Here is a 13,821-nt window from a genome sequence, read left to right as displayed (position 1 = left end):
TACTAAAGAGGAAGAAGAGGCACAGAGTGACTAAGTCATTTTCCCAGGGGCACGGAGCCAGTGAATGGTGGCGCTGTGTTTCGGATCCTGGCAGTCTGGCTCCAGAGTCGATGCTATTACTCACCTGCTTGGCCGCCACTACCCTGTACTTTCCTCATCTGTGAAATGGGATAATAATCACTTTCTGATTCCTGGGTTATCATGGTGCTTGGATAAAGAGCCCAAGTGGGAATATGCCTGCGTAGTCAAGTCAATGATCCTAACAGCGTGCCCAAGGGGCGTGGACCACCCCAGGCCCCTAGACGCTCCGAGCCCTGGGCACACGAAGCATCAGGTGCATCTCCTCCAGGTGAGCATCCCCTGGAGCCCTGGGGGTGGCAGCGGCCGGGAAGCCTAGGGCTGGAGCTCGTATTGCTGCTCGGTGGCCATGTAGAAGTCCTCGAGCACCGACTGCAGGTACTCGAAGGTGGGCCGCTCCTCCGGGCGGCTGCGCCAGCACTCGGTGATGACCCCGTTGTACAGCTCGGGGGGGCATGAGTCCGGGCGCGGCATGCGATATCCACGCTCCAGATTGCGGATGACCTCGGGGTTGCTCATGCCTAGGTAGGAGAGAGTGGAGGGAGAGAGAGTGTGAGCTGCTAGAATGGGGCTGAAGCTCCTGGAGTCAGAGTCCTTCGGCAGCACTGGGCCAGGAGGAAAGAGAATTAGTAAGGCACACGCATGCTGTCTTCTCCTTTCAAGTGGCTTCTTTCCTCAGCTATAAGTGCCTTTTAAACATTCACCCATCCTCAACTCATCCATTATTTATTCAGTCATCCATGTATTTATTCACCCTTTTTTAATTTTATTAAATTTTATTAGTTTTAATGAACATTTACATGGATTTTGGGTTTTCATTCCTTCATTGCTGCACCATTCTCTCTACCCTCCTCCCCAGTTTGTTCTTCTTCCCCACCATCCGAATGTCTGTTTTAATTGTCCAATTGCCACAGTGCTTGTCAAAGTCAGTTCTGATTAATCTCCTTTGTCGGTGTGTCCTTTGCCATTCCCTATCACTCCTCCCTGAGAGAGACTTCACCCTGAGTCATAAGGAAAAGGGGATGGCGTATTCTCTTAGCTACTTCCTGCTGAAAAGGGACGTTGTGGGTTTCAGGGTGAAGATGTTCTCTCACTACTCTAAAGGGCCCCTTTGGCAGTAGGAAACACATAGACTATTATGGAGATTGATTTTGGAATTTAGATGCACTGTTATTAATTGTGCTTAGCCGTACATGTTCATATCCCTGAAGATGTATCATGGGGGTGTATTTATTCACCCTTAATCCATTGATCCACCCATCCATCTATTTATCCTCAACCCATAGGGAGCTCTGGTGGCCAAGTGGCAAGAAGTTGTACTGCAATCCTGAAGGCACGTGGTTCAAGGCCACCAGCTGCTCTAAGAGAGAAGGATGGGCAATCTCATCCCATCGATAAACTGCCTCTGAAAACGCACTGGTGGGTCAGCTATGGGTCAGTTCTGACACATTGGTACACAACAACATCCTCAATCTATCCATCTATCCATTCTCAAACCACTCATTATCCATCCATCCATCCATTCATCCCCAACCTATCCATCATCCACTCATATATGCATCCTCTATACCTCCATCCATCCATCCATCCATCCATCCCCAACCTATCCATCATCCACTCATATATGCATCCTCTATACCTCCATGCATACCTCCATCCATCCATCCCCAACCTATCCATCATCCATTCATATATGCATCCTCTGTATCTCCATCCATCCATCCATCCATCCATCCATCCATCCATCTTGACCACAGGGATCCAGTCAATCAACCAATTTTAGCCAATGCTGGAGAACAACTGGGGGAAAGGCTATAGGTCTTCTCTCTAGTACAGGTCAGTTTCTCAGTGTATGCGATGTGCTTTGATTATCCATGAGTCTCAGAAACGAATCTAAGCCCTTCATTCACTAAGTGTTGGTTTCAGATAATTCACTAATCAATCAGCTAGCTAACTGACAAGACTCTACAGGTGGTCCAAATGCCCAAGTTTTCCTGAGGAGAGCTGGATTTGATGACTGTGTCAGCCTAGAATGAGCTTTGGGGAATAAATACACCATATATGACCAAGGTATGACAACTTATTGTCAACTGAGAACAAGGCAATGGGAATAAACTTAAATCCATACTCTGCTTTTTAGCTTGATTCCAATATGGAGGCTCAGTGATCTCTGCTGAGGAAAGGGGGACACGTATGCCTGTTGCTAAGTGTTGAAGAAGGGAGAGAGCCCCCCCAATCATCCCATCCCCTGGCCCCCAGTCCCTGAGTGGCACATGTAGATTCAAGTATACATAGCTCAGACTGCATTTTGACAAGTAGGAGAGCAACCATAGCTACTCAGAGCAGCAAGGGCACGGTGAGATGCTGCAGGTGGCAGCTGCCTACCTGGGTATGGTACACGCCCATAGGTGACAATTTCCATCAAGAGAATTCCAAATGACCATACGTCTGCTTTGATGGTGAACACTCCAAAGTGAATGGCTTCTGGGGCTGTCCACTTGATGGGGAACTTGGCACCTATGAGAGAGTCAGAACAGCTATGTGAGAAGGTGACTGTGCATTGCACTGCCCCCCCTCCGCTCTCCCTAACCCTCCATCCTGCCTCCCTATCCTTCATGGTGCCTTACTGCCCCTCATTCTGCCCCACTGCCCCTCATCCTACCTCACTGCCCCTCATCCTGCCTCACTGCCCCTTATCCTGCCCTACTGCCCCTCATCTTGCCTCACTGCCCCTCATCCTGCCTCACTGCCCCTTATCCTGCCCCACTGCCCCTTATCCTGCCCCACTGCCCCTTATCCTGCCTCACTGCCCTTCATCCACTGAGAAAGCAAGGTCAGTTTCCCTCCAACCTGAAGAATAAGGCATACTCATTCTTTTCCTGAGTTAACTGATTAATGTTGTTGTGTACTGTGGAGTCAGCACAGACCATAGCTGGCCCTCCAGTGGGTTTTCAGAGGCAAGAAATCACACAGGAAGAGAGTGTTCATCTTTCCCCTGCAGACTAGCTGGTGGATTTGAACTGTGTACCTTCATGTTGACAATGCAGTTCCTTACCAGTAAGCCTCCAGAGCTCCATAACTGATTAATAGACTAAGTTAATATTAGTTAAAGGGAGCTCTGGTGACCTAATGGGTAAGGAGTTGCGCTGCCAACCCAAAGGCAGATGGTGTGAATCCATCGTCTGCTCTGCAGGAGGAAGATGGACAGTCTCTTCCTGTGTGATTTACAGCCTTGGGAAACCTGTTGGAGGGTCAGCTGTGAGTTGGCTTCCATTTGATGGTAGTGAAACATGAAACAGACACACAGACACACAGACACACACACACACAGACACACACACACACACACACACACACGAGAGTGGGAGGGATATTTGTTGACCAATTAATAAGTTAATTTGACCATTTCAAAGAAGGAGATTTTACCTCAGTTCTATCAACAAAATGAAGTAGAAATTCTCAGGTAAAATCCTAAAGCAGGTATAAGATTTTGTGATCTAAACTTTGAAACAACGTATGTTCTATGAAACTCTCCTTCTGTGAGACATTAGTAAGAACAAAGGGAAAAAAAAGAATAGAGCTCAAATTACCTGGAAGATCCCAGGTGGAAATAAAAAAAGAGACCAACTTTCCTTGTTATAAGAATTTTCAGTGCCTTTACTATATTGATATGCACTGAGAATCTCCTCTTTTCCAGAGAAAATGAAATCTGCACTGCCTTTAAACGTACTTCATTACAGATCCATTCCTCACAGGAATATTTGGAGGCTTTAGGGTTCTATAAGACGCATTTAGGAAAATGCTCATCTAGGTTGGAATAAGACTAGAATTCTAGAAGGCACATAGCTCTCACATCTTTACATTGGATACTGCTACAGTGTGTCAAAGAAAGGCGAACTCCTTCTAAGGGAAAGGAGAGGGTGGATGTAAGATGTTGCACTGGGGGCTCTGCTCACCCTCCTGGGCGGTGTACTCATTGTCAATGATCCGCGCTAAGCCAAAGTCGGCAATTTTACAGCACAGGGTCTCAGACACCAGGATGTTTGCTGCCCTCAAGTCACGATGGATGGAATTCCTTTGCTCGATGTATGCCATTCCTTCGGCAATCTGAGGAAACAAGTCACACAGTCAAGAGCAGTGTGGTGTCCTCCATGTAAGGATCAAGCCAACTCATTACTCCTGCACTGTGTATGGGGTGGGAGGACCAGCTTGTCTTGCCATTGTCCTGTCTGGAGAATCTGCCTTCTTCCTCTTACAAGGTTGGAAGAAGAAGGGTGTGTGTGTGTATGTATGAGTTTGTGCATGTGTGAGCATGTGGATATGTATGCATGAATGTATGTGAATGTGCGAATATATTTTGTGAGACTAGGTGAGTGTGTGCATCTGTGTGAGTGTATATGCATGTGTGTGAATGTGTGTGAGCATGAGTGTATATAGATGACACATATGCTGCTACTGCCGGGGAAGGAGCATTTTCTTTGTTGGAGTAGAAATTGAGTTTCTCGTCTACTGAATACATCCTGGTCCCCTGGAAGAGCAGAATGGGAGCAATCGAATCCCTTGTCTTCAGATTCAGAGCCCCTCCCTCATCTCCTCTTTTAGGCAGCAACCCTTCAAGTGTCTGCAGAGGCTGAGGGAGTGTAGTGAAGACAGGGAAAAAAAGGAAAGTCTTGGGAAGAAGGTGGGGATGGGGAAAGGAGGGCAAGGAGAGGAGAGGAAGGCAGAAAGGAAGGGAAAGTTTCATTTCCTTAGAAAGTCGATAGCCCTCTCTGAATCTTTGGTCAAGCACTTTGCTTGATCTCCCTGATGTGTCCCTGTCCTGATGTAGAGGTGGAGGAATGGTCTCCAGGACACAGAGCTGAGATGAGAGGTTGATGAGAGGGCAGCACCTCATGACCTAGCAAGGCGGGCACTCAGTGAGTTTTAGCAGAGACGGAATGAAGTCAAGGAGAGGAGATCTGGCCTTGCTCTCTGCTCACTAGCACTGGGTCTGGAAGTGCTGCACTTGGGCTTTTAGTCAAGGAACCTTAATAATACTTTATTTACTGCATTCCCAACAGACAGGTGAAGGAACTGTGGCAAAGAGCAGAGTACTAGGAGACTTCCACAGACCTACAAGAAGTCTGCTTTGGATTCAATCCCACTTCTCCTTATGCTCCCGTTTGCATTGCTTTATTCATGAATCATTAATTCCCTGTTTATTCATTCATTCATTTATTTATTTATTTTCATTTATTTCTTAATTAAGTTATGTAATCAATATGCATTTATTAGTAAGATGCTAGCTTGCCTCTGGAAACATGAATGTGGAAAAATGATGAAAGTTAAACAAGTGTTCAGGTCTTTCATTTGTAGAGTCACTATGAGTCAGCTACAGCTTGACAGCACTTAACAACAACAACAAAAACATAGAGAGAGCTCTGTTGGCATAGTAGATAGAAAGTGATGCTACCAAGCCAAAGATGGGTGATTTTAATCCCTCAAGCCTAGTTTTAATTATTTTTGGTCAACATTCTTCTAAGTGGTATAGCACTGGTCTGTTCATTTGCCATACAGAGGTAACTCTTGGTTACTGTGTTGCTGAACACTGTGACACTGATGTGTCAAATGCAGTAATGGTTACCCATGATGGACAGTGTTTGGTGGAGCTCCCCGATTCAAATAAGCTTGGGAGCAGGAGTGGCATCCACTTCTGAAATAGCTTGCCTCCAGAAACCCTATGAACTTGGAGAAACGATTAAAGTTATACAAGTGTTCAGGTCTTTCATTCATAAGGTTGCTATGAGCCATCTACAACTCGATGTCATTCAATACCAACAACATAGGAGATACGAAATGCTGTATTAAATCTTTTATAACTGGACAGCATTTAATAGCAGTTATTGATTAGGCACTGCTGTAAGTTAAAACAAAACAAAACACTGAATAGGGCCTAACTCTGCTTTCCTAGAGAAACTAATGTACACATGGTTAATGAGAACACATTCATGAAGCACTCTCTGTAAGTTAGGGAAAATATAAAAGATATGATATTGGATGTGATCCATGAATGTTGGGTGGGATTCTGCCAGATGGAGAATACAGTCAAGGGTCTTCCTGGGTAGAGGGAGTAGCCTGGGCTTGGGAGAGGTCAGTGCACAGGTATTGGGGAGCAGAGAATGGTGCCACAAGGAACAAGGGGTTGTGGTTGGAGGGACCTCGTGGGGCAGCCAAGGTGAGCCTGGACAAAGAACCTTGGAAGACTTTGCATTTCACGATACAGATTAGGAGAGGGAAGCACGGAAGAACCAAGCTTGTGTGTGTGTTTGGGGTCAGGGGACCCTCTGGATGGTGTAAATTATTAACAAACTCACGTACTAACCAAAAGGCTGGAGGTTCAAGTTCACCCAGCTGTGCCTTGGAATAAAGGTCTGGGAGTCTACTTTTGAAAAGTGAAACTGTATTGAGCCCAGCTGGGCTCTGGTGCCCAGGGTCAGGGCGGCTGGTACTGGCTGGTGGCAGGTGTGTGGTGAGGCGTTGGGGCAGTTTGGGTGGTTTTGAAGCTGTTCACTTGGGAGGCTCTGATTTTCTGGTTCCCTAACTGTCAGATTCTTGGCCACAAGAAGATACTCAGATGGCTTGTTGTGTCTTTTACCCTTGTTGACCCAGTGTATCCTAGGGGTTGTAGTGGAGACCAAGCAAGAGACAAATAGGAGTGACGGGAAAAGAAAGGAAAAAGACATGGACAGGCTTATCACCGTTCTGTGGTTTGAAACCACATCACTGTTAATTTTCCGAAACCACCTTACCAGCTTGCTCAAACCCCCTGTTCACCTCAGTGGAAAGAGGAGTGGTGACATCAATTCCTGTGTTGATACTAATATCAGATAAAGCCAAATGAGGGGGTAGAGAGGCCAGGGGATCGAGAAGGGGAGGGGTTCCTCTGCACAGCCGGATGTGTGTGTGTGTGTGTGTGTGTGTGTGTGTGTGTGTGTGTGTGTATGCTGACCACAGACCAGCATTTTTCTGCTGAGAATCCCAGTTTTAGCAGACATACACCCTTAGGGTTGCCAGATGTGTTTGCTTGCCAGTTAGAGCCCTCAGTTAAAATCCCTTGGAGGAAAGGTCTCCCTTTTCATTCTAAACTCATGAAATCTGTCAAGTTTTGCTTGTGAACCTGAACACACACAGCAGATGAGACCGTGAGCCTAGAAGGTCTGATGCTTACAATTCCCTGATGTTAGAGGAGGAGGATCCTTTAGTTCCCAGAGAGGAAACAATGACCCTCGTACTTGTATGTGACTCATGCTGCCCATCAGCCTAGGGCCAAGGCTGGGGGTTGTAGCAGGACTGAGGGCTCCCGGGACAGGATCAATACGTTCAGGACCATCCCCTGTAGGAGTCGTTTGTGGACACCATGGAAGAACAAAATGAAGTCCTAGCAAAACACACTTGCCCGCTGTGTTAGATGGAGATCCTACTATCTTTGGGTTCCAAAGATGACTGGGGTCCCACAATATCCATTCTCCTTCCTTTCTATTATGATGGGCGAGAATTAAGGCTACTTTTTCCAAGCTTCTTTGCTGCTTTGGCACAGTGGCCAGTGGAAAGAAATGCAGATGTAGTCGGTGACTTCAGGAACATGTCCCTAGAGTGGTGACTTCAGGGACGTGTCCATAGAGGGAGAAAAGGAGACTTTCTTTCCCTTAGGTCTGTCTGTCAGCTTCAAAAAAGCCATGATGGTAAAGCATGAGTGGTCATCTTGGACAATAAGGTGATATCAGCATGGAAGAAACAAACCTAGGTCCTTGGGTTCCTACTTGTCCCAGATGACTAATTTTTGAATGTACACTTAAACCATGATTAATCTGGGTTCTCCATTTTTTTGCAACTCAGACTCAATCTAACGGACATAATCACTGATTAGTCGATTATTTTGTTAACTCACAGAGCACAGAGGCCTGTTGGAGGCTATTATTCTCTGCATTTGGTAGTTCACAAACCTGGGCTGACATGTCAATCAGTCTCGGGAAAGACAGCTTGCTCCCTTCATCCGTCTTCAAGAAATCCAGAAGACATCCTATGGAAAGAGAGAGTGAGTGCAATGCTACTTCTGCAAAATGACCCGGGTTTCCCAGGTAGGGAGTGGTGGCTCACTCCCATCACGAGGTACACTGGGCTCTCTCGGATCACGTGGAACCCCCCTCTCCAAGCTTCAGGGTGCCTTCACAGAAATCCCACTCTCAATCCTTGCAGCCCTCAGCAGGCAGCAGACATGCAGGCAGCTGCACAGAGGGAGTCAGGTCAGGTCAGGTCAAGGGTAAGGGACCCATTGAAGCTCACACGGCCAGCGGAGCTACAAGTGCAACCTCTCTGATCTGACTTTCCTAGGTTTGTATCTTTCTTGTGCCTTTAGTCCTTTGTTGATGGAAGTGTTTCTTTTCGTAAGAAGACATTAGAATGGAGAATTAACACTTGGGGTTTGATGCACAAGACCAGTGCAGCTCCCAGGGCATCAAAGGCCTGGAAGGAAGTTAACCAGAAGTGCTGCTGAGAGGTGATCAGGGGGGCTGATATGACCTTCAGCACCATCATCCACAGTCACCCTTATCCTAGAATATTTAATTTAAACATTTTTAATATAAAGATATTAGCATGGGTGTGGCCATAAGAAGCAATGTGGAGTCAGGGCAAGGAGAGAGGTGGGGTGGCCAAAGGGGAATGCTGTGGTTACAGGGTCAGTCCACTTTCCACCTCCCACAACTCCCCAGAGATACAGATCCAATCACAGATGCTCACTGCCTCCATGAGCATTTGACCACATCACAGATCTCAGAGGCTGTCTAGCCCAACTTCATTTCATACGTGTTATAAAATGTATCCACAGTTGAAAAGTCTCCCATGGCTGCTAAGTGGTAGAGCTGGGACCTGAACACCATCTTTAGTCACCCAGCCTACTGTTCTTGCAACTTTGCAGTTCTTGGTCCTCCCTCCCCCGTCAGCAGCATATGGGCATGACACAGAAGTGTGTGCACGTATGTGTGTGTATTTCTATTGTGTCCACTACGATACACATAGCAACCCTGTGAACAACAGATCAAAGCCTTGACCCATCGTGTGCCAGCCTCAAGCTCTCTACCACGCCCAAGCTGATTGTTACAGGCATAGAGCACACACTCCAAAATATTGGCTGAAGCTTTCCTGAGCTAAGGACAGAGCTCTATGAGAATTTACCTCTCTGCTTCTCTTCCCGCTTTCACACACTTGCCACTCCCTAGATCTGCCTAAGCCAGTCAAATCCACAGCAGCTGACCAGTCTCAGATTTACACCCCCTTGAGCCTGGACCTCTCCCCACACCACCGTATTTCAGTGAGGGATGAAGCCGCAGCGTGCCCACCTCTGGCCATGTACTCGGTTACGATGTAGATGGGCTCCTTGGTGACCACGGCGTAGAGACGGACCAGCCTCTCGTGCTGGAGAGTTTTCATCATGTTGGCCTCTCCCAGGAAGGCTTCTGGAGACATAGCTCCCTCCTTCAAGGTCTTGATGGCCACCTTCATGTTGTTCTTGTAATAACCTGAGTCCAGGGGAGGAGAGAGAATTGGGAAGCTATTAAGAAGATGGACAGGTTGTTTAGAGGAGAACCCTGTACCTCAAATCTACATCAACTTCCAGCTGTCATTCTTAATCTATCTTTGGGAATACCAGAGTCAGAGAGGCATAGCACAGACCAGCCCTGGCTGACCAAGCTGGTTCAGCTGCCTTCTTAATAACAACCAGACATCTAATAAGAACAAGCCACCTCTTGATACTTCATACTTGGAAGGAAAAGGGTTGACGAGGTAGATTGATACGGTGACTGCCGCAATGGTCTCTAATGTGTCCGGAAGTGTGGAAATGGCCCAGGATAGGATGGGGTTCAGATCTGTTGTTCAGAGGGTTGCTATGGGTCATACTCAACTTGGCAGCACCTAACAACAACAGCAGCAGCAGCAGCAGCAACAACAACAACAAGAACAACAATAACAACATGCCTCTGTTAGGGACCTTTGGTGGTCTACTGATAAGGAGTTGACCTGCCAACCAGAAGACATGCAGTTTGAATCCACCAGCTGCTCCATGGGAGAAAGATGGGCAATCTCCTCCCATGTGATTTACTGACTCTGAAAACCCGCTGGAGGGTCAGCTGTGGGTTGGTTCTGAGTTGATGGTACATCACAACAGTTAAAGAAAAGATGGTGAAACTTTTCATATACTTTGACCATATTATCAGGAAGGGCCAGCCCTTGGGGAAAGACATCATGCTGGAAAGGTAAAGCATTGTTGAAAGACAGAAAGACCCTCAGCAAGGTTGATTTCCACAGTGACTGTAACAATGGACTTGAGCATGTCAGAGATGGGGCGGATGGTGCAGGACAGGAAACGCTTCAGGTCAGCGGTTCATAGGGTCGTTGTGAGTCCTAGTTGTCTCATGGTACCAACAAGCCTCTGTGATGTTCTTTCCTGTTCCTTAAACTACCTGCTAGATCTGCGCTATCTTGTCACCCCTTTGGGCCCCACTTGCACCCTCCCAGCCTCAGTCAGGCTGAGAAGATGCATAACAACCCCACTTCCCCCTTCTCAGGGGAGCTGCCCTTAAACATGGACCCAGCACCCCAGTGAAGAATGGGGCAACAGCTAGTGGTGTCTTGGGCCCCAGCCCTGGGGTGCATGAGGGAGGGATCTGACCCTGAGACGATGCCTCAGGAACACTGGCAGGTAAAACAAAGCTCTACATATTCTATACTGAGAGTGTTACTGCTCCTCAGGGGACTGGTCAGCAACTGCAGTGTAACTACCAAAAATCATAGGGATATAGAAGTTATTTAACTTAGCTCAAGTCACTAATTGGCCAGTGAATAGCTTTGATCAGACTGCTGGGACTCGTGGTTTGTTGATCTGCCAGGTGTACCTCCTATTTACATACAGATAGCCAGTGCAAAGGGAAATTAGCTCAACCGTCAAGTTCACACAGAATCAATAACAAAGGCGGCACCGGACAGAAATAACCAAGCGGGGGACTGATTTAGAAGTCCAGAACATTTGATTCTGTTCACACTCCAACACTATGACTGTGGGAGAGATTATAGAAACGTAGGCAAGTCACTTGAGTGTTGTCTACCTTGGGGACTCAGTAAATGAGGCACTCTAGCCTTTGTCCTTGACCCCTCATGAGTCCTTATGGCAAAGTATAACATACTATACAAATACTGGCCTTTGCCCTCAGTGGCCCCTAATACATTTTAAGGCATAGCAGGGAGGAGAGATTAGCTGCATACTCACCCATCCAGACTTCGCCAAACTGCCCAGACCCAAGTTTCCTGACCAGTTTGAGGGACTGCCGGGGGATTTCCCATTCATCCTGGGCCCAGGGGTTCTGAGGTGCCAGGCTCACACAGGGCAGGGTCAACTTCTGGCACAAACCATCCCCTCTCTCTGTGTTAGAGAAGCAAGAGACAGGGCTTGAGGTTAGTAAGACCTACAAGTCTCAGCTCTTCCAGGGCTTTTTCTATCAGCTCTCCTACCCCCACCCACCCTGCACATCAGCATAAAGTAGTGTCTGCTCTCAATACTCGCTGTCTTTTAGGACATTTAAATTCAAAATACTTCTCATTCTCTGTACTGTCACATGTTGAGCTGCCAGAAGGGATTAGAGCTACTCACATGGACTATTTATTATTCTGAGAGTTTAAGACTTTCTTAAATTCAGCTTTGGGACTGTGCTGCCAACCTGAAGGCATATAGTTCGAATCTACCAGCTGCTCCATGGGACAAAGAGGGGCAATCTCCTCCCATGTGATTTACTGCTTCTGTAAATGCTCCGGAGGCTCAACTATGGGTCAGTTTTGACTCACTGGTACACGTAATAACAATTTGTGGCACAAATGAGTCATATGATCTTGAGATCTTGATGAAAGAGAGTTACAGGGTCCCCCTGGTACAAGTTCCCCGTCCCCCATTGCCCACTCTTACGAGAATAGTGCTGGACCAGGTCTTGGAGCGAGGGGAAGGTGATCCTTGGGGAGATGTAGTAGCCTCCTCCATCCACTGAACGGATCTTATAGTGTTTGACCACCTCCCCCTGGGGGGTTACATCCTTCACAGACAGTGAAAAGGCACCTACAGGGTTAATAAGACTGTCAGCATTGGGAGTTAAAGTTCATTTCATTTTATTAAAACAAAACCTCAAAACTTAACTCATGCACACCCATGTTTATTGAGGCTTTGTTCACAATAGCAAGGAGCAGGAAACAACCCAAGTGCCCATCAACAAACGAATGGATAGAGAAGCTGTGGTATATTCACGCAATAGAATCCTACACTGCATTGAAAAACAATGAACTTATGCAGTATTATTCAAAATGGGTGACCCTGGAGGACACTATGCTGAGTGAAATATCTCAGTCACAAAAGGACAAATACTGCATAGGGCTACTGTTGTAAAACGGAACTGACATCAGGGTTGAGGGAAGACAGAAGAGGAGGGGAGGAAAGATGTATATTGCATTGAAACAGATGAGGGAGAGATCTGTTTAAAAGGGATATGTGAATGGGTATTCTTGTTATTATAGAAGTCCAGAGTGAAGGCTGCATAATGGAGTGAACTTGAGGAAGGGATTGCATAACAATGAAAGAGTTTTTCTTTTCAAGGAGAAGAGTGATTGGGGGTGGTGGGCAGGGAGAAAAGTGCAACAATGAATGACTGGAAACCCTAAGTCTCTGTAAACTTTCATTAAAATTAATAAAAACAAAAACAAAAACTTAACTCAAAGGAAACTCTAGTGGCATCGCCACTAGGAGTTGTGCTGCAGAACTCAGGTCATGCCTGTCCACTGGTTTCAACCCCCAGCAGCTCTGAGGGAGAAAGATGGACTATACCTTCCTATGGGATTTGGAAAACCCTCGGAGTGTCAGCTCTGAGGTGGTTCTGATTCAATGGCAACATGTGCGATGGAACTTTGTTCATCTGATTCCAGCCTTTTCAGATGGGGTTCTATCTATTCCACCTCACTCAGTCCTTGGCATCACTCCCTATACCTCCAAAACTCACTATTCATGGTGGAAGGAAAATTTCTCAGCAATCCTACAGCTACTCAGAGCCCCAGTGTCATAATATATTGAAGACATGTGGGAACAATGTAGGGAGTGGGGCTTGCTTTATTTGTTTTCAGGCAATAAACTACTTCTATGTATAACAGCAAATCATAATCTCAAAAGTCCTCCTGTCACTGGATGAAGGCACAGTAAAACATCTCCCACGTACTTGCTCATGTTCATTTGCTGCTTGTCCATTTACTTTGCCATCTTTGCTTAATGCCTGCCTGCAGACAAATGGCAGCAGAAGCCTTGGGTCAAGAATTAGGAGGGCAAACTTTCAGGGTGAGAAACTTCTTTTCACTAATTTGTCATTTTTATAAATGCCTGTGTGTAGCTTTCTTGGAACATTAGAGCCACTCCAAACTCTAAATGGAGTGATGAGGAAGCTAAATCCTAGATGGGTGATGTTATTTGTCAAAGGTCACAACTGGTTGTGCTGGTTGAGAACTGAGCTGAGGCCTCTCCTCCAGAACAAGTCGGCCACGACCAATACCACACTTTCCCACCAGGGGTCAGACTTGGACATCTCTTTCTTTCCAGGTAGAGTTCCAAGTTGTTCTGTTGGTCTTCGGGTATCTTTCCTCTCCTGTCAGCATCATCACGCCTGTTCAAACCACTTACACACA

The 13,821-nt window shown here is 46.6% G+C and overlaps 1 protein-coding gene across 1 annotated transcript in view; it reads right to left on the bottom strand.

Moving 5' to 3' along the window:
* Window positions 1-317: 317 nt before the first annotated feature.
* Window positions 318-13,821, bottom strand: part of BLK (B lymphoid tyrosine kinase) — a 46,825-nt gene continuing 33,321 nt past the window's right edge. Inside the window, exons 6-12 of the mRNA XM_006884887.1 lie at window positions 12,071-12,217; window positions 11,381-11,533; window positions 9,456-9,635; window positions 8,061-8,137; window positions 4,035-4,185; window positions 2,464-2,595; window positions 318-599 (exon numbers count right to left, since the gene is read on the bottom strand). Of these exons, the coding sequence (XP_006884949.1) occupies window positions 394-599; window positions 2,464-2,595; window positions 4,035-4,185; window positions 8,061-8,137; window positions 9,456-9,635; window positions 11,381-11,533; window positions 12,071-12,217 (1,046 nt within the window). The 3' untranslated portion in view covers window positions 318-393. The remainder of the gene's footprint in view (window positions 600-2,463; window positions 2,596-4,034; window positions 4,186-8,060; window positions 8,138-9,455; window positions 9,636-11,380; window positions 11,534-12,070; window positions 12,218-13,821) is intronic.

Source organism: Elephantulus edwardii, unplaced genomic scaffold (genome assembly GCF_000299155.1).
Source record: "Elephantulus edwardii isolate Elephantulus edwardi_28Jun2011 unplaced genomic scaffold, EleEdw1.0 scaffold00038, whole genome shotgun sequence".
Taxonomy (NCBI): Eukaryota; Metazoa; Chordata; class Mammalia; order Macroscelidea; family Macroscelididae; genus Elephantulus; species Elephantulus edwardii.
This window is presented reverse-complemented; position numbering and strand designations above follow the sequence as displayed.